We start from the raw sequence: 21102 nt of genomic DNA on the forward strand, positions 1-21102 counted from the left end.
GAAAACGGAAAGAGAGGAATTTAATAACTTAATGGGACATCTTAAGCAAGTGGAGAAGGAAGAACACTCCAACCCCAAACCCAGCAGAAGAACCAAACTCAGAGCAGAATTAAATGAAATTGAAAACAAAAGAATTATACAACAGATCAATAAATCCAAAAGTTGGTTTTTTGAAAAGATCTATAAAATAGATAAACCTTTGGCCAACCTAACCAGGAAAAAAAGAGTAAAATCCCTAATTCCATCAATCAGAAATGGTAACGATGAAATAACAACAGACCCCTCAGAAATTCAAAAAATCCTTAACGAATACTACAAGAAACTCTACTCTCACAAATATGAAAATCTGAAAAAAAAAAAAAAAAAAAAATCGACCAATACCTGGAAATACGCCACCTACCAAGACTTAGCCAGAACGAAGTGGAAATGTTGAACAGGCCTATATCAAGTTCTGAAATAGCATCAACTATACAAAATCTCCCTAAAAAGCAAAGCCCAGAACCAGATGGCTTTACCAGAACTCTACCAAACCTTTAAAGAAGAACTAGTACCTATATTACTAAACCTCTTCCAAAATACAGAAAAAGAAGGAATATTACCTAACAATTGCAATCAGTGTAACCTGGCTTATTGTACCCTCAATGAATCCCCAACAATAAAAAAAAAAAAAAAGAAAAAGAAAACAGACAAGCAGCCAGCAATGAACTATGGGTATTGGAAACAAAGATAATTAGTAGAGGAAATAAAGTGTTTTTAATAAATTTTCAATAAATTAACTTTCAGCAAAAAAAAAAAAGAAAGAAAAAGAAGGAATATTACCCAACACATTCAACGAAGCAAACATCACCTTGATCCCCAAACCAGGGAAAGAGCCAACAAGAAAAGAAAATTATAGACTAATATCACTAATGAATATTGATGCAAAAACACTCAATAAGATCCTAACAAACAGAATCCAACAACACATCAAAAAAATTATACACCATGACCACGTGGGATTTATCCAAGGGTCTCAAGGCTGGTTCAATATACGTAAATCTATAAATGTAATTCAGCACATAAACAAACTAAAAAATAAAGACCATATGATTCTCTCAATTGATGCACAGAAAGCTTTTGATAATATCTAGCATCGCTTCATGATCAGAACACTTAAGAAAACTGGTATAGAAGGGACATTTCTTAAACTAATAGAGGTCATCTACAGCAAACCCACAGCCAATATCGTATTGAATGGAGTTAAATTGAAATCATTTCCTCTTAGATCAGGAACCAGGCAAGGTTGCCCATTGTCTCCATTGCTCTTTAACATTGTAATGGAAGTTTTAGCTATTGCAATTAGAGAAGAAAAGGTGATCAAGGGTATCCACATAGGGTCAGAAGAGATCAAACTTTCACTCTTCGCAGATGATATGATCGTATATCTAGAAAACACTAGGGATTCTACTACAAAACTTTTAGAAGTGATCAAGGAATACAGCAATGTCTCAGGCTACAAAATCAACACCCAGTGGCGGGCGCCTGTAGTCCCAGCTACTTGGGAGGCTGAGGCAAGAGAATCGCTGAAGCCCAGGAGTTGGAGGTTGTTGTGAGCTGTGTGAGGCCACGGCACTCTACTGAGGGCCATAAAGTGAGACTCTGTCTCTACAAAAAAAACAAAAAAAAACAAAATCAACACCCATAAATATGTAGCCTTTATGTATACCAACAATAACCAAGCCGAAAAAATAGTCAAGGACTCTATTCCTTTCTCAGTAGTGCCAAAGAAGATGAAATATTTGGGAATATACCTAACAAAGGACATGAAAGATCTCTACAAAGAGAGCTATGAAACTTTAAGATAAGAAATAGCTGAAGATGTTAACAAATGGAAAAACATACCATGCTTATGGCTGGAAAGAATCAACATTGTTAAAATGTCTATACTACCCAAAGCAATATATAATTTTAATGCATTTCCTATTAAAGCTCCAAAAATGTGTCAAATGGTTTATGAAGCGAGTGTATGATGCCCCATAATCATATCAATGTATACAGTTATGATTTGATAATAATAAAAATATATAAATAAATAAAGCTCCATTGTCATATTTCAAAGATCATGAAAAAATACTTTGTTTTATATGGAATCAGAAAAAAACCCCGAATAGCCAAAACATTACTCAGCAATAAAAACAAAGCAGGAGGAATCACGCTACCAGACCTGAGACTGTACTATAAATCAATAGTGATCAAAACAGCATGTTACTGGCACAAAAACAGAGAAGTACATGTCTGGAACAGAATAGAGAACCAAGAGATGAATCCAGCTACTTACTGTTATTTGATCTTTGACAAGCCAATTAAAAACATTCAGTGGGGGGCGGCGCCTGTGGCTCAGTAGGTAAGGCGCCGGCCCCATATACCGAGGGTGACGGGTTCAAACCCGGCCCCGGCCAAACTGCAACCAAAAAATAGCCGGGCGTTGTGGCAGGCGCCTGTAGTCCCAGCTACTCGGGAGGGAATTGCTTAAGCCCAGGAGTTGGAGGTTGCTGTGAGCTGTGTGAGGCCACCACACTCTACCGAGGGCCATAAAGTGAGACTCTGTCTTTACAAAAAAAAAAAAAAAAAACATTCAGTGGGGAAAAGATTCCCTATTTAACAAATAGTGCTGGGCGAACTGGCTGGCGATCTGTAACAGACTGAAACAGGACCCACACCTTTCACCATTAACTAAGATAGACTCTCATTGGATAAAAGATTTAAACTTAAGACATAAAACTATAAAAATACTTGAAGAAAATGCAGGAAAAACTCTTAAAGGAATCGGCCTGGGTGAATATTTTATGAGGAGTACTCCCCAGGCAATTGAAGCAATATCAAAAATACATTACTGGGACCCGATCAAACTAAAAAGCTTCTGCACAGCCAAGAACATAGTAAGTAAAGCAAGCAGACAGCCCTCAGAATGGGAGAAATATTTGCAGGTTATACCTCTGATAAAGATCTAATAACCAGAATCCACAGAGAACTCAAACGTATTAGCAAGGAAAGAACAAGTGATCCCATCTCAGGGTGGGCAAAGGACTTGAAGAAAAACTTCTCTAAAGAAGATAGACACACGATCTACAGACACATGAAAAAAAGCTCATCATCCTTAATCATCAGAGAAATGCAAATCAAAACTACTTTGAGATATCACCTAACCCCAGTAACAGTAGCCCACATAACAAAATCCCAGGTGGCACCTGTGGCTCAAAGGGGTAGGGCGCCAGTCCCATATGCCAGAGGTGGCAGGTTCAAGCCCAGCTCTGGCCAAAACACACACACACACACAAAAGAAAATCCCCAAACCAGAGATGTTGGCGTGGATGTGAAGAAAAGGGCACACTTCTACACTGCTGGTGGGAATGCACACTAATACGTTCCTTCTGGAAGGATGTTTGGAGAATACTTAGGGACCTAAAAATAGACCTGCCATTCAATCCTATAATTCCTTTACTAGGTTTATACCCAGAATACCAAAAATCACAATATAACAAAGACATCTGTACCAGAATGCTTATTGCAGCCCAATTCACAATTGCTAAGTCATGGAAGAAGCCCAAGTGCCCATCAACCCACGAACGGACTAGCAAATTGTGGTACATGTATACCATGGAATATTATGCAGCCTTAAAGAAAGATGGAGACTTTACCTCTTTCATGTTTACATGGATGGAGCTGGAACATATTCTTCTTAGCAAAGTATCTCAGGAATGGAAGAAAAAGTATCCAATGTACTCAGCCCTACTATGAAGCTAATTTATACCTTTCACATGAAGGCTATAACCCAACTATAGCACAAGAATATGGGGAAGGGGCCAAGGAAGGGGAAGGGAGGGGGAGGTTAGGGTGGAGGGAGGGTAATGGGTGGGGCCACATCTACGGTGCATCTTAGAATGGATACAGGCGAAACTTACTAAATGCAGAATACAAATGTCTACATACAATAACTAAGAAAATGCCATGAAGGCTACGTTGAACAGTTTGATGAGAATATTTCAGATTATATATTGTACCCCTTGATTGCACATTGTACCCCTTGATTGCACTAATGTACACAGCTATGATTTAACAATTAAAAAAAAAAATATTTGGAATCACACCCTCTCCTTAGACTAAGCCAGGAAGAAACAGATCTCCTGACAGTCCAATTTCAAGCACTGAGATCCAGAAACAATAAAAATTCTCCCAACAAAAAATGCCCAGAATTCTATCAAACCTTCCAGAAAGAGCTTATTCCCATACTGCAGAAATTATTCCAAAAATTGAGGAAGGAATCTTCCCCAATACATTCTATGAAGCAAACATCACCCTGATAGCAAAACCAGGAAAAGACCCAACTAAAAAGGAGAACTTCAGAACAATTTCACTAATGAACACAGATGCAAAAATTCTCAACAAAATCCTAGACAATAGATTACAGCTTATCATCAAAAAAGTCATACATCACGATCAAGTAAGTTTCATCCCAGGGATGCAAGGATGGTTTAACATACGCAAGTCCATAAACGTTATTCACCATATCAACAGAAGCAAAAATAAAGACCATATGATCCTCTCAATAGATGCAGAAAAAGCATTCAATAAAATCCAGCATCCCTTTCTAATTAGAACACAGAGGAGTGTGGGCATAGGTGGCACATTTCCTTTTTTTTTTTTTGTAGAGACAGAGTCTCACTTTATGGCCCTCGGTAGAGTGCCGTGGCCTTACACAGCTCACAGTAACCTCCAACTCCTGGGCTTAAGCAATTCTCTTGCCTCAGCCTCCCGAGTAGCTGGGACTACAGGCGCCCACGACAACGCCCAGCTATTTTCTGGTTGCAGTTTGGCCGGGGCTGGATTTGAACCCACCACCCTCGGTATATGGGACTGGCGCCCTACAGACTGAGCCACAGGCGCCGCCCAGGTGGCACATTTCTTAAACTGATCAAAGCTATTTATGACAAACCCACAGCGAATATTTTACTGAATGGAGTAAAACTGAAGGTTTTTCAACTCAGAACTGGAACCAGACAAGGTTGTCCTCTATTGCAATTACTATTCAACATAGTTCTTCTAGCCAATACAATCAGGCAAGAGAAGGAAATAAAGGGCATCCAAATAGGAGCAGAGGAGGTCGAACTCTTCCTCTTTGTTGATTATGATCTTACACCTAGAGAACCCCAAAGACTCAAGCAAGACTTCTGAAAGTCATTAAAAAATACAGTAATGTCTCAGGATATAAAAATCAACGACCACAAAAAAGTAGCCTTTGTATACACCAATAACAACCAAGATGAGAGGCTAAGTAAGGGCACAACTCCCTTCACCATAGCTTCAAAGAAAATGAAATACCCAGGAATATACCTAACAAAAGAAGTGAAGGACCTCTATAAAGAAATTTTGGAACCGTAAAGAAAAGAAATAGCAGAGGATTTTAACAAATGGAAGAACATACCATGCTCACGGCTGGGAAGAATCAACATTGTTAAAATGTCTATACTTCCCACAGCAATCTACGGATTTAATGCCATCCTTATTAAAATACCAACATCGTACTTTCAAGACTTGGAAAAGACAATTCTTCATTTTGTATGGAACCAGGAAAAAACCCTGAAGTGAAGGCAGTTCTTAGTAATAAAAATAAAGCTGGGGGCATCAGCATACCAGACTTTAGGCTATACTACAAGGCCATAGTGGTCAAAACAGCATGGTACTGGCACAAAAATAGAGACACAGACATTTGGAATCAAATAGAAAACCAGAAAATGAAACTAACATATTACAGCCACCTAATCTTCGATAAACCAAACAAGAACATACACTGGGGAGATGAATCCCTATATTCAATAAATGGTGCTGGGAGAACTGGATATCCACATGTAGAAGACTGAAACTGGACCTGCACCTTTCTCCACTCACAAAAATTGATTCAAGATGGATAATAGACTTAAATTTAAGACATGAAACAATAAAAATCCTCAAAGAAAGCACAGGAAAAACACTGGAAGATATCGGCCTGGGGAAAGCCTTTATGAAGAAGATTTCCGTGGCAATTGCAACAACAAAAAAAATAAACAAATGGGACTTAATTAAACTGAAAACCTTTTGTACAGCTAAGGAGACAACAACCAAAGCAAATACACAATCTACACAGTGGGAAAGGATATTTGCTTATTTTGAATCAGACAAAAGCTTGATAACTAGGATCTATAGAGAGCTCAAATTAATCCACACACAAAAAGCCAACAATCCTATGTATCAATGGGCAAGAGACATGAATAGAAAGAACCTTCTCTAAAAAAGACAGATGAATGGCTAACAAACATTTGAAAAAATGCTCATCGTCCCTAATAATTCAAGAAATGCAAATCAAAACCACCCTGAGATATCATCTAACCCCCGTGAGAATGGCTCACATCACAAAATCTCGAAACTACAAATGCTGGCGTGGATGTGGAGAGAAAAGAACACTTTTACACTGCTGGTAGGACTGCAAACTAGTACAACCTTTTTGGAAGAAAGTATGGAGAATCCTCAAAGAACTCGAACTAGACCTCCCATTTGATCCTGCAATCCCATTACTGGGCATCTACCCAGAAGGAAAGAAATCCTTTTATCTTAAGGACATTTGCACTGTACTGTTTATCACAGCTCAATTTACAATCGCCAAAATGTGGAAACAGCCTAAATGCCCACCAACCCAGAAATGGATTAACAAGCTGTTGTATATGTATACCATGGAATACTATTTAGCCATTAAAAAAGATGGAGACAGGGCAGCGCCTGTGGCTCAAAGAAGTAGGGCACCGGCCCCATATGCCAGATTCAAATCCAGCCCTGGCCAAAAAAAAAAAAAAAGAAAAGAAGAGAAAAGATGGAGACATTACATCCTTTGTTAAGCATCACAAGAATGGAGAAGCAAGAATCCTGTGTACTTAATTTTGATATGAGGACAATCAATGACCTAGTACATTAGGTCATTAATGTACTAAGGGGGGTGGGGGAAGGGGAGAGCAGAGAAAGGGAAAAAGGGAAGGGGGGGGTCTCGGTGTGTGACACACCTTTTGAGGGCAAGACACAATTATAAGAGGGACTTTACCTAACAAATGCAATCAGTGTAACCTGGTATCTTGTACCCTCAATGAATCCAACAATAAAAATTAATTAATTAATTAAATAAAATAAAACGTTGGTTTTTCAAAATAGAAACTCAATAAATCCTTGGCCAGATTAACTAGAAACAGAAAAATAAAATCTCTAATAACCTCAATCAGAAATGCTAACGGAGAAATAAAAGATGCCATACAGATACAAGAGATCATCTCTGACTGCTACAAAAACTCTATGCCCAGAAATTTCACAATGTGGAGGAAATGGATCAATATCTATAATCCACCCTCTCCCTACACTTAACCAAGAAGAAATGGATCTACTGAATAGACCAATTTCAAGAACTAAGATCAAAGAAACAATAAAAAAATCTCCCAAAGAAAAAGTGCCCTGGTCCAGATGGCTTCACACCAGAATTCTATCAAACTTTCATGAGCATAATTATACCCATAATGCAGAAATTACTCCAAAAAAATGAGAAAGAATCTTCCCCAATACATTCTATGAAGAAAAAATCACCCTGATACCAAAACCAGAAAAAGACCCAACTAAAAAGGAGACCTTTAGAACAATTTCACTAATGAATATAGAAGCAAAAATTCTCAGTAAAATCCTAGCCAATACATTACAGCTACACATTAAAAAAATCATCACGATCAAGTAGGTTTCATCCCAGGGATGCAAGGCTAGTTTAATATACAGAAGTCCATAAATGTAATTCACCATATCAAAAGAAGCAAAAACAAAGACCATATGATCCTCTCAATAGATACAGAAAAAAGCATTGGATAAAATTCAGCATCCTGGGTGGTGCCTGTGGCTCAGTCGATAAGGCGCCAGCCCCATATACCCAGGGTGGCGGGTTCAAACCCGGCCCCAGCTGAACTGCAACCAAAAAAAAAAAAAATAGCCGGGCATTGTGGCGGGCACCTGTAGTCCCAGCTACTAGGGAGGCTGAGGCAAGAGAATCACCTAAGCCCAGGAGTTGGAGGTTGCTGTGAGCTGTGTGACGCCACGGCACTCTACCGAGGGCCATAAAGTGAAACTCTGTCTCTGCAAAAAAAAAAAAAAAAAAAATCAGGGCGGCACCTGTGGCTCAGTGAGCAGGGCGCGGGCCCCATATGCCGAGGGTGGCGGGTTCAAACCCAGCCCCGGCTGAACTGCAACCAAAAAATAGCTGGGCATTGTGGCGGGCGCCTGTAGTCCCAGCTACAGGGAGGCTGAGGCAGGAGAATCGCCTAAGCCCAGGAGTTGGAGGTTGCTGTGAGCTGTTTGATGCCAGGGCACTCTACCGAGGGCAATAAACTGAAACTCTGTCTCTACAAAAAAAAAAAAATTCAGCATCCTTTTCTAATTAGAACACTTAAGAAGGCTCAGCACCCACAGCTCAGCAGCTAGGGCACCGACCACATATACTGGGGCTGGTGGGTTCAAACCCAGCCCAGGCCTGCTAAACAAAATGAAAACAACAACAACAACAACAAAAAATAGCCGGGCATTGTGGCAGGTGCCTGTAGTTCCAGCTACTTGGGAGGCTGAGGCAAGAGAATCGCTTAAGCCCAAGAGTTGGAGGTTGCTGTGAGCTGTGACACCATAGCACTCTACTGAAGGCAACCTAGTGAGACTGTCTCAAAAAAAAAAAACAAAAAAAAAAAAACCCTGCTTAAGAAAATAGGTATAGGTGGCACATTTCTTAAACTGATTGAAGCCATCTATGACAAACCCACAGCTAGTATTTTACTGAATGGAGTTAAACTGAAAGTTTTTCCTCTCAGAACTGGAACCAGACAAGCTTGTCCTCTATCACCACTACTATTCAACATAGTGCTGGAAGTTCTAGCCAATACAATCAGGCAAGAGAAGAAAATAAAGGGCATCCAAATGGGGGCTAAGGTCCAACTCTTGCTCTTTACCAGTGATATGATCTTAGAGAACCCCAAAGACTCAACCACGAGATTCCTGGAAGTGATCAAAAAATACAGTAATGGGGCAGCGCCTGTGGCTCAGTGAGTAGGGCGCCGGCCCCATATGCTGAGGGTGGCAGGTTCAAACCCAGCCCCCGCCAAACTGCAACAAAAAAATAGCCGGGCGTTGTGGTGGGCGCCTGTAGTCCCAGCTACTCGGGAGGCTGAGGCAAGAGAATCGCTTAAGCCCAAGAGTTAGAGGTTGCTGTGAGCCGCGTGATAACATGGCACTCTACCCGAGGGCGGTACAGTGAGACTCTGTCTCTACAAAAAAAAAAAAAAAAAAAAAAATACAGTAATGTCTCAGGGTATAAAATCAATATCCACAAATCAGTAGCCTTTGTATATGCCAATAACAGCTAAGATGAGAAGCTAATCCAGTGGTTTTCAACCTTCCACAACGCCCAGCTATTTTTTGGTTGTAGTTGTCTTTGTTGTTTGGTAGGTCTAGGCTGGATTCGATCCCACCAGCTCCAGTGCATATGGCTGGAACCCTAGCCACTGAGCTATAGGTGCCGAGCACTGGGAAAAGATTTTTAAGACAAAGTCTCACTTTGTTGTCCCAGGTACAGTGCTGTGGTGTCACAGCTCACAGCAACCTCAAACTCTGGGCTTAAGCAATTCTCTTGCCTCAGCCTTCCAAGTAGCTGGGACTATAGGTGCCTGCCACAACACCCAGCTATTTGTAGAGACAGGGTCAAACTCTGGCTCAGGCTTGTCTCGAACTTGTGAACTCAGGTAATCCACTCACCTCGGCCTCCCACAGTGCTAGTATTACAGGGAAAGATTTTATGAAGACAACTTCCATCATAATTGCAACAACAAAAATAAATAAATGGGGGCGGCGCCTGTGGCTCAGTGAGTAGAGTGCCGGCCCCATATACCTAGGGTAGCGGGTTCAAACCCGCCCCAGCCAAACTGCAACAAAAAAAAAAAAAATGGGAATTAATTAAATTGAAGAGCTTTTGTACAGCTAAGGAAGCAACACCAAAGCAAATAGAGAGCGTTCAGAATGGGAAATGATATTTGTATATTATGAATACAACAAAAGTTGATAATTATGATCTACAGAGAACTCAAATTAATCCATCAAAAAAAGACAACAATCCCATCTATGACAACCCACAAGGCAACAGACACAAATAGAACCTTCTCTAAAGAAGACGGACAAATGGCTATCAAACATGAAAAAATGCTTTTCATGGAGGTGCCTGTAGTTTAGTGGGCAGGGCACCAGACATATACACCCAGGCTGGCGGGTTCAAATCAGGCCTGGCCAGCTAAAGCAACAATGACAACTGCAACAGAAAAATAGCAGGGCGTTGTGGCGGGTGCCTGTAGTCCCAGCTACTTGGGAGGCTGAGGCAAGAGAATCGTGTAAGCCCAAGAGTTTGAGGTTGCTGTGAGCTGTGATGCCACGGCACTGTACCCAGGGCAACAGCTTGAAACTCTGTCTCAAATAAAAAAAAAAAAAAAAAAGCTCTTCATCCCTAATCATCAGAAAAATGCAAATCAAAACTACCCTGAGATATCACCTAACCCCAGTGAAAATGGCCCACATCACAAAGTCTCAAAACTGCAGATGCTGGCGTGGATGTGGAGAGAAAGGAACACTTTTACACTGCTGGTGGGACTGCAAACTAATACAACCTTTTTGGAAGGAAGTATGGAGAACCCTCAAGAACTCGAACTAGACCTCCCATTTGATCCTACAATCCTATTACCGGGCATCTATCCAGAAGGAAAAAAAAATCCTTTTTTTTTTTTCATGTCAGACAGGTAAGGTGCCCATGTATAACAAGATTTGTGGGAGGCAAATCTCACGCATGCGCATGAAAACCCAATCATCACGCCATGAACTACAAAAGAATTGGAAAAAATCCTTTTATCTTAAGGACATTTGCACTAGACTATTTATCACAGCTCAATTTACAATCACCAAAATGTGGAAACGGCCTAAATGCCCAACTCAGAAATGGATTAATAAGCTGTGGTATATGTACACCATGGTATACTATTCAGCCATTAAAAAAGATGGAGATTATCTTTTCTATTCCTATCTAATCTTTATAAATCTAATCTTTTCCACACAAATTAAAAAAAAAAAAAAAAGATGGAGACTTTATATTTTTCTGTTAACCTGGATGGAGGTAGAACATATTCTTCTTAGTAAAGATCATAAAAATGGAAAAGCAAGAATCCAATGTACTCAATTTTAATATGAAGTCAGTAGATGGTCTAATACAAGGTGGGAGGTAGGGGAACGTGGGAGTGGGGAGAGGGGAAGAGGGAGGGTGGGACACAATTATAAGAGGCACTTTATCTAAAAATGCCATCAGTGTAACCTAATTCTTTGTACCCTCAATGAATCCCAAACAATAAAAAAAAAAAACTCGCCTGTGGCTCAAAGGGGTAGGGCGCCAGCCCCATATGCCGAAGGTGGTGGGTTCAAACCCAGCCCTGGCCAAAAACTGCAAAAAAAAAAAAAAAAAATCTAGAACAAATGCTTCTTTAAGGTCATATAATTGTTTGGTTTTTTTGTTTGTTTGTTTTTAAGACAGTCTCACTCTGTCACCTTGAGTAGAGTACCCTGGCATTATAGCTCACAGCAACCTCAAACTCTTGGGCTCAAGCCATCCTCTTGCCTCAGCCTCCTGAGTAGCTGAACTACAGGCCACAGTGCCCAGGTAGAGTCCATTTTCTTCTATTTTTAGTAGAAATGTGGTCTTGCTCTTGTTTCAGGCTTGTCTCAAACTCCTGAGCTCAGGCAATCTACCAGCCTCAGCCTCTCAGAGTGCTGGGATTACAGGTGTAAGGCACAAAGGTCATATAATATTTCGATTGTAAAGCCAATTGAAATATCTAAAATCAAAATATGAACTAAAAGTTTCAGACACTCCAAAAACCAACATGACATGATGGCAGACTGCTGAGAGGTGACTCTGTAACTAGTCATCTCAGCTGATCAGCAGATGATGGGGGAGCTGGAACACGGACCAAACCAGGTCCCCATGCATTGTCCCGGTGGGAGAAGGTGTCACCGCTAACACAGCCTCCACCCCCATCCTTACCTACATCCATCCATTCCGGAGGGAGCAACCGACATTTCTGTCTTTGTTTCAGGTTAATTGCCAACCACACAGGCACTTTCACCGGCAAACCAGGGTTAAAAGGCCCCAGGTCCCCCTGCCAAAGGTAAAACAATTCCCCATAAGGTTAAGACAAAACAAAATAAAACCTAAAAAGCATCCTTGTACCTCATTGCTATCAAAGAAGAATCAAGGCAGTGCATAAACCTGAGGTCCAAATAAAAATAAAGACAAAAATCCAGTTGTCACAGTAGTCCCCCGCAGCTGTCACGCAGCTGTCACGCGCCTGCCGGGACCTCCCGAAGGCTCCGGACACGACACCCACCCAAGTCGCCTGCGAAGCGCTTGGTTAAACCGAGGGCCGCCCCGGGGAGGTTGAACCTCTCCCTTCCGTGTCCACCTTGGACCTCCGGGTACAGACTGCGACTCACGAACGCGCCTGCGGTGTCCTCGGGCACGGGCCTAGCCCCAGCCGCCCAGCCCAGCGCCCCCAGCCCGGCCCGCCTCCCCGAGGGGCCGGTATCCGTGCCCCGGTGCCCCCAGCCCGCCGCCCTGTGGCCCCCAACCCCTGCCCGACTCCCCGAAGGGCCGGAGCCCGTCAGCCCTGCCCGCCCTTACCCCGATGAGGTAGATCTTATCCAAACTGAAGTTAGGGATGATGGTAACCAGCTCCTTCTCGGCCAGAAACTCCACCTCGGCAGCGTCCATGGCGGCGGAGCTGCCCGCCCGGGACTCGCGACCCCCGCAGGCCCCGCAGCACACGGGAGGAGCAACCAGGGACGCCACTTGGCCGCCACTTTCCCGCCACCGCTTAAGTCCCGCCTCCGCCGGAAAGCAGCCCGCGGCGGCCTATAGGAACGCGGCGGGAGGCGGGACCACGGTTGCTACGAGCCCGAGGATTGGCGCGTCTGACACAGGACGCGTTCCGGCCCCGCCTCTCCCGCGTGCCGGCCCCGCCCCGGCCCGCCAGCGGGCTGCGCACGGGTCCTTTCAGTGCACCCGTCCTTTCCCCCGCCCCGGGTGCGCAACCCGCAAACACCTGAGCCGAGAGCTGGGGCGGGGCTCGAGTCTGCGTCTGCACCAGCGTTCCGCGTCGGATCAGGAGTAAATGCATTTAGTTCAGCTCCGGGGGCCGGGACACTGAGTGACCTGGGCAAACCGACAACCAGAATGAGGGGAGACGTTGTTTCCTCTCATTTCACTACCTCCTACCCCTCTCTCTGCACACTGGCTAAAAATCTACAAAAATGCAGATTCCTACACCCCACCCCACCTCTTCCAGTTCAAACACTTCAGGGAAAAAGCTCAGCGTTTGCATGTTAGCAAGAACCCAGGTGAGACGGGAAGGGGCCCGTGGCGCGACCGCACTTGCGCGACACTAATGCTGACGGTCATTTGCTGGCTGCACCCGGAGTCCTCCGTGCACCGGCCAGAGTGAAACGAGAGCAGTTGTTGGCAAGTTCACCTGCGTCAGAATCCCCTCGAAGGTTCTCAGCGAAAACGTGCACAGTCCTGGGGAGATGAGACTCAGGGGTGGGGTGAGGATGAGGACGGGAGGCTTAATTTGAACCAGGGCCAGGTGATTTGGATGAGGGATGTAATGAAAGGAACAAAAAGCTCGTCCTAGGTCAGGACGAGTCTCCTGCCCTAGGACTGGACTCAAATTTGAAACCTCGATTAGATCATTGGGCCCTGGGAAAAATCATAGGGGACGGTGGATTGCAGGGTTCTGTATTCCAAAGCAAACCCGCACCCCAGCTAACCAGCTCTCCTTGGTGACTCCCCTGAGACCCGCCCCACTCGGGTTGCTGGGAAGATGAACTAGGGCTATAATTAGGCTCTGCCCACTCTTCATGGAGAGATGTCTGTTGTTTATCTGCCTTGAAAGTTGTCATTTATAGACTTGGAGATTTTACCGTGTGCTACCTTCATTATGTCATGTATTAAAACAGATATTCTCAAAGAAAATAAAAAGGTCACTCTGGATGCTAAGTGACCAAGGACAAGCAACTACTTTCAACTTCAGTCTCCTCATCTTCAAAATGAGGTAGGATGGGAAGGAGCCTGGCTGGAGTGGAAGCTGTGAGCCACCTGGCCCCTCCTGAAATAGAAACTCCCTCAGGCAGCTGCGAAGAGAGTGCCAACTTGTCTGGGTTTTGATTGATGAGGGAACGTTTCCTTCACTGGCAAATATTTGTGTCCCAAAGCTGGCGAGGCCACGCTTCCTGATTTGTGCAGCCTATAAAAGAGCAAAGGAGGGCGGCGCCTATGGCTCAAAGGAGTAGGCTGCTGGCCCCATATGCTGTAGGTGGTGGGTTCAAACCCAGCCCTGGCCAAAAACTGCAAAAAAAAAAAAAAGAGCAAAGGAAAATTGCTGATGGGAAAGCTGAAGTCCCACAGGGCTGCAGGAGGGCAGGAAAGCTGCCAGAGCCCCGTGCCCACAACAGAGACTCTAGAAATACTTATGAATGTGTCTATCTACACCTGATATGCAGTTAGCCCACACACATCTACCTCCTTCCTCTGTCCACTGAGAGGGCCTAGAAGCAAAATGTCCAGTAGCGGTGAGCATGCCCAGCCCCCAGATCTTGTTTTCTAAAATGCTTCTCTGTAAAAAGAACCAGGGCTCCTTTGAGAAACAAGAAATAGCTGGTTCTAGGACTGGGCAGGGAATAGGGGAGATGAAGGTATAAACTTGTACCAGAAAGCAGGGAAGTGCTCAAAAGGAACAAATAAAAACAAAACCCATAATGTTAGGTATACAGCAGACAGATAAAATGTTGCTGGGCCAGAAGGTGTGGGAGCTCTGTCACCCAAGCCAATCATGGGAGCAGCAGATGAAGGATCAACAGTTTTGTTTTTATTCATAGAAGTCAGCAATTCCAGGGCGGTACCTGTGGCTCAGTGAGTAGGGTGCTGGCACCATATACTGAGGGTAGCGGGTTCAAACCTAGCCCCCGGCAACAAAAAAATAGCTGGGCATTGTGGTGGACGCCTGTAGTCCCAGCTACTTGGGAGGCTGAGGCAAGAGAATCACCTAAGCCCAAGAGCTGGAGGTTGCTGTAAGCTGTGACGCCACGGCACTCTACTGAGGGTGACAAAGTGAGACTCTGTCTCTAAAAAAAAGAAAAAGAAAAGTCAGCAATTCCAGAGAACAGTGAGGATATCTCCTCAAATTGCTGATCTGCCCTCCTCTTTCCTTTTTTTTTAAACAGTCTCACTTTGTCGCCCCTGGTAGAGTGCTTTGGCATCACAGCTCACAGCAACCTCCAACTCTTGGGCTCAGTGATTCTCTTGCCTCAGCCTCCCAAGTAGCAGGGACTATAGGCACACACCACAACACCCAGCTATTTTTTTTTTTTTTTTTTTTTTTTTAGGGACAGTGTCTCACTCTTGCTCAGGCTGGTCTTGAACCCATGAACTCAGGCAAACACCTTGAGCTCCTAGAGTGCTAGGATTACAGGCTTGAGCTATGGTTCCAGGTTCCTCTTTCCTTTTGTTACTTTTTATTCTCACAGTAAAAGTAAACCTTACCAGTGTTATTACTCATCATAGCACATGTCAGATTTTCCCCTCATAGGTTACAAAGTTACACAATCTTCCTATCTTAAAGTGGTTGTATCTTCAAAGCATTTTTATTCTAGTCTAAAGTTAGAGTTGACTAGTCAACACTTCACTGGGTGTAGAGTGCCCTGGGTCCTTGACCAGTACCATGGAGTCCAGTTCCCAACTTACCTATGACAGTAGCCTTGGAGATGAATCAACAATCTTCAGGTGTCAGCACCTGGGCTCATCCGACCTTGTTAGAACCTGACCAGCTGTGCCCTGCATGAAACTGCCTTTCAATGGCTGGTAACACTAAGAGCCAAAAGAAAGAGCTCTCGACCCATTTGAGCAACAAAATAATGACTGTTGGATTATAATCCAAAGTATAGAATAAATATTAATGAGTCATATTTATTGGATTATAATCTATTACATTGTTGGATTATAATCTAAAAGTACAAAATAAATATGAATGAGTCTGTATTATTTATTGAATCAATAAATAACGGAAGCAAAGAGACAAGTCATCCATGCAAAAGATCTCACATCTTTATATAGACCCTCCGACCTCAGAACACTGCACACACAGCCCCAGTTCTCCAGTGCAGACTGTGCATGGTGACGTCCTTCTGAGAGTACAGGCAGGGGAAGGGGGAAAACAGTAACGTCGTCGCAGTGGACGAAGCTGGCAAACAGGACCTCAGCCAGGTGGTGATCAAGGTTTGCCATCAGCAGGGCTAAGTGATGGTGGTGACATGTTCCCTTAGCACAGTGGGACTTACAGTGATGAAAGGACACTACCTCTGGGGACTTCCTCCACTAAAACCCCATAACCTCTAATCATGAGAAAAATAGCTGATTTATCTCAATGGAGGAACATTCCACAAAACACCTGAGCGGGCCCCAAAACTGTCAAGGCCATCAAAACCCAGGAAAGACTGTGAGAAACTGTCACAGCCAACAGCAGCCTGAGGAGATGTGACCAACAAATGTCATGTTGGGTCCCAGGATGGAAAAAAGACTTTAGGTAAAAACTGAGGAAATCTGAGTAAAGTCTGCACTTTAGTTAATAATAATATATCAATACTGACTCCTTAATTGTGCCAGAATAATGTAAGGTGAACAATGGGGGAGCCCAGCCGGGCTCGGTGGCTGCCGCCTGTAATCCCAGCACTCTGGGAGGCCGAGGCAGGAGAATCCCTTGTGCTCAGGGGTTCAAGACCAGCCTGAGCAAGAGAGAGACTCTATCTCTACTAAAAATAGAAAAATTAGCTGGGTGTTGTGGCAGGTGCCTATAGGCCCCACTGCTTGGGAGGCTGAGGCAGAGGGATCACCTGAGCCCGGGAATTTGAGGTTGCTGTGAGCTGAGCTGACACTAGGGCACTCTACGGTGGGTGACAGAGTGAGACTCTGTCCCTAAACAAAACAAAACATTTTTAGTAGAGGCTGGGTCTTGTTCTTGCTCATGCTTGGTTGCAAACTCCTGAACTCAAGCAATTCTCCCTCCGCTGCCTCCCTGAGTGCTAGATTACAGGTGTGAGTGGCGGTGCCTGGCCAGACACCTTATTTTAAAGCAATTGTCTTTAGGCAGTGATGAGAAAGGGCTCTGCCTGTGGGGTCCATGCTAGGCACTTAAGTGCCTGTGGAAATCGAGGCTTTGCGATATGGCTTGTGGGACCAGTGCTAAGTGGGGCCTGGGAGCCTTGGAAGGGCCATTCACTCATGTGTCCGACTTTTGGGGTGGCATCGGTTGGGATGAAGACTGCTCACTGATGCACCTGCAGAGAGCGTGTTCATTTAACCCTAGATTGAACCTACTTTGAGGTCCATGTGTCTTTCACACGGTTTCTTGTAACAAGGAGACCAGTAGCCCAGGAGCACAGTGAACTCCAGTGGAGACACAAGGCCATGGAGGCACTTCTCGGCACTTCTCAGCTCACAGCCCTGCCTGTTCAGTAGAATCACCTGCACTTTGGACACTTTTTAGACTCTTCATCCAAGGGTGAGGGTCACTGCTCTGTCGAAAACTGAACCCAGCCTCTCTCCCTGAGTGCTGTGGCCTCTCAGGGAAATTAGGGGGAAGCAATAATGGCTGGTTGTATTACATTGTTTTATTTATTTATTTATTTTTTTGGTAGAGACAGAGTCTCACTGTACCGCCCTCGGGTAGAGTGCCGTGGCGTCACACGGCTCACAGCAACCTCTAACTCTTGGGCTTATGCGATTCTCCTGCCTCAGCCTCCCGAGTAGCTGGGACTACAGGCGCCTGCCACAACACCCAGCTATTTTTTGGTTGCAGTTTGGCCGGGGCCAGGTTTGAACCCACCACCCTCGGCATATGGGGCCAGCGCCCTACTCACTGAGCCACAGGCGCCGCCTTGGTTGTATTATATTGTTACTGAGCAAGGGAGGGCAGCAAAAAAGAATTGTGGCATGAAAAACATCTCCTCCAGTGGTTTCTCTGTCTTCTCTTGACTCAACTGAAACAAGCCAGTCGTGTGGTACAGAGTCAGCCTTGGTAATAAGAAAGGACAACTTCCAAGTGAAATGTGCCACCTGTTAGAGTGGAAGGCGCCCAGCTCCCTGCTGTGACTTGGGCTGGCACTAGCACCTGGGCCTTCCTTGTGATAACACAACCTGCTGCAGGGCTGATGTCACCTGGTGCTTCTGGCCAGAGGGAGCAGCTCTGATTGATTGGTCCCTAGGCTTCACCTGTTACCTATTGTTTTTTGTTTGTTTGTTTGTTTGTTTTCTTTTTTCTTTTTTTTTTGTAGAGACAGAGTCTCACTGTACCGCCCTCGGGTAGAGTGCCGTGGCGTCACACGGCTCACAGCAACCTCCAACTCCTGGGCTTAAGCGATTCTCTTGCCTCAGCCTCCCGAGCAGCTGGGACTACAGGCGCCCGCCACAACGCCCGGCTACTTTTTTGTTGCAGTTTGGCCGGGGCTGGGTTTGAACCCGCCACCCTCGGCACATGGGGCTGGCGCCCTACTCACTGAGCCACAGGCGCCGCCCTGTTTGTTTGTTTTTGAGACAGAGCCTCAAGCTGTTGCCCTGGGTAGAGCAACAAGGCATCGCAGCTCACAGCAGCCTCCAACTCCTGGGCTCAAGTGATCCTCTTGCCTCAGCCTCCCGAGTAGCTGGGACAGGCGCCCGCCACAACACCTGGCTATTTTTTGGTTGCAGCTGTCCTTGTTGTTTGGCGGGCCCGGGCTGGATTCGAACCCGCCAGCTCTGGTGTATGTGGCTGGTATCTTAGCCGCTTGAGCTACAGGAGCCGAGCCCCTGTTACCTATTTTGAACATTACGTTCTCTTAGGCTTAAGGGGATGGATACCTCGAGGGTGTCTGACACAGCCTTGTTCCATAAATAGTGGTTTGTCCTCTAGACAATTGGAATGCTTCTTTCTCAGCAGCCCCACAAGGCATTTGTCCTCTCTGTTGAGTGTGGTGTTCCTTGCAGGCAGAGGTGAGGGGTAAAGCAAGAGAGATAAGTTAGGGCCAGATCTAAGGGGCTCGCCCTTGCCAGCTACCTGAGGAACTTAGACCTGATCCTGAAGTCAAAGAGAAGCCATTTAAGGCAAGCGGCTTCACTGTCAGAAAGTCCAAGTGGTGACACAATAGATGTGCATTTTATTTTTATTTTTTTGAGACAGAGTCTCACTGTGTCGCCCCTGGTAGAGTGCCATGACATCATAGCTCACAGCCACCTCAAACTCTTGGGCTCAAGCGATTCTCTTGCCTCAGCCTCCTGAGTAGCTGGGACTATAGGGACCCGCCACAACACCCAGCTGTATTTTTTTTTTTTTTTTTGTAGAGACAGAGTCTCACTTTATGGCCCTTGGTAGAGTGCCGTGGCCTCACACAGCTCACAGCAACCTCCAACTCCTGGGCTTAAGCGATTCTCTTGCCTCAGCCTCCCAAGTAGCTGGGACTACAGGCGCCCGCCACAACACCCGGCTATTTTTTTGTTGCAGTTTGGCCGGGGCTGGGTTTGAACCCGCCACCCTCGGCATATGGGGCCGGCGCCCTGCTCACTGAGCCACAGGCACCGCCCACCCAGCTGTATTTTTTAGAGACAGAGTCTTACTCTAGCTCCAGCTGGACTCAAACTCCTGAGCTCAGGCGATCCACCTGCCTCAGCCTCTCAGAGTGCTAGGATTACAGGCGCGAGCCACCGCGACTAGCCTAAGATGTGCATTTTATTTATTTATTTATTTATTTTTGAGATAGTGTTTCACTCTGTCGCCCTCAGTAGAGTGCTGTGGCGTCATAGCTCACAGCAACCTCAAACTCTTGGGTTTAAGCGATTCTCTTGCCTCAGCCTCCCAAGTAGCTGGGACCGCAGGCCCCTGCCACAACGCCCGGCTACTTTTTGTTGTTGTTGCAGTTGTCATTCTTGTCCAGCTGGCCCAGGCCGAGTTTGAACCCACCAACTATGTGGCCAGCCCCACAACCACTGTGCTATGGTTTGGGCGCTGAGCCTAAGATACACATTTTAGATGAGAATTTTGGGCCGATGAAGTTGGATGTAGGACAGTCTAGCAGCAGGAGACTTACCTGGAGGCAGGTGAGCAGCGGTGATGGCCTGACCTAGGCTTGACCAAGAGTAGGGTCTGTCTGAATCCAGAACCCATCCATTATCCACGCCATGCCCAGAACGGCCAGGCTCAGGCTCAGGGAAGCTTCCAGATTTGATCCAGGTGGCCACAGGTATTTTCTCTTCTACCTGTGGCTCTGCACAGCCTGGCAGCACATCCCGCCCCTCCCTGGGGGGCCTGCAAGTTCCTGCCTGCAGCCTGCAGGCTCCTGGGTTTGGCAGGGGAGCCATCGAGACAGCCCCACCACGCACATTACGGCTGGGCCAGGCGCTCTCAGATGTCTCCGACATGGTGTGAATACACTCTTGTGTCTTTTTGCCATCTGCTGCTGTCATTAAAAAATTACATTTCCATCTGCTTTCACACTTTCTCCCCTCCCAGACTCCCTTCCCGGAGGAATACAGCATGGATCCCAAGTTTTGAGACCAGAACGTTCCCTCGCCTCTTGGAACCTGGGAACTTCCCCCAATACACCAGGCTTAGGGTTAATGGGCTTTGTTGCCAACTATAGCGGTGAATTTCCATCTATTTCCTCTTCATTTGCCATTCACTGTGGCCCTTGCCCTCCCCACCCCCCCCCACACATTGCAGGAGCCACTCACAAAGTCGTTTTATTACAGGTTTTAATCAGTATGCTTGGCTTTGGCATTAAAAATAAATGCAAAATAAACTACTAACATTAGTAACCATTCCCTCAGGATGTATTTAAAGAACAGACTCAAAAAATAATCATGGAGTGATGTTTTGGGTTCAAAATAAATCCTCATTCTGAACTATCCCCAAAGAG

At 45.2% G+C, this 21102-nt stretch overlaps 1 protein-coding gene and 1 non-coding gene across 2 annotated transcripts in view; both read right to left on the reverse strand.

The window, feature by feature from the left end:
- GINS2 (GINS complex subunit 2) overlaps positions 1-12974 on the reverse strand; it is a 28745-nt gene extending 15771 nt beyond the window's left edge. The window contains exons 1-2 of the mRNA XM_053553862.1: positions 12788-12974; positions 12152-12266 (exon numbers count right to left, since the gene is read on the reverse strand). Coding sequence (XP_053409837.1) covers positions 12152-12266; positions 12788-12877 — 205 coding nt within the window. The 5' untranslated portion in view covers positions 12878-12974. The remainder of the gene's footprint in view (positions 1-12151; positions 12267-12787) is intronic.
- On the reverse strand, positions 10850-10951 carry LOC128580355 (small nucleolar RNA U13). Its single transcript, XR_008378650.1, has one exon. It is a non-coding gene; the product is annotated as a small nucleolar RNA U13 (small nucleolar RNA).
- Positions 12975-21102: the final 8128 nt, after the last annotated feature.

Source organism: Nycticebus coucang, chromosome 2 (genome assembly GCF_027406575.1).
Source record: "Nycticebus coucang isolate mNycCou1 chromosome 2, mNycCou1.pri, whole genome shotgun sequence".
Taxonomy (NCBI): Eukaryota; Metazoa; Chordata; class Mammalia; order Primates; family Lorisidae; genus Nycticebus; species Nycticebus coucang.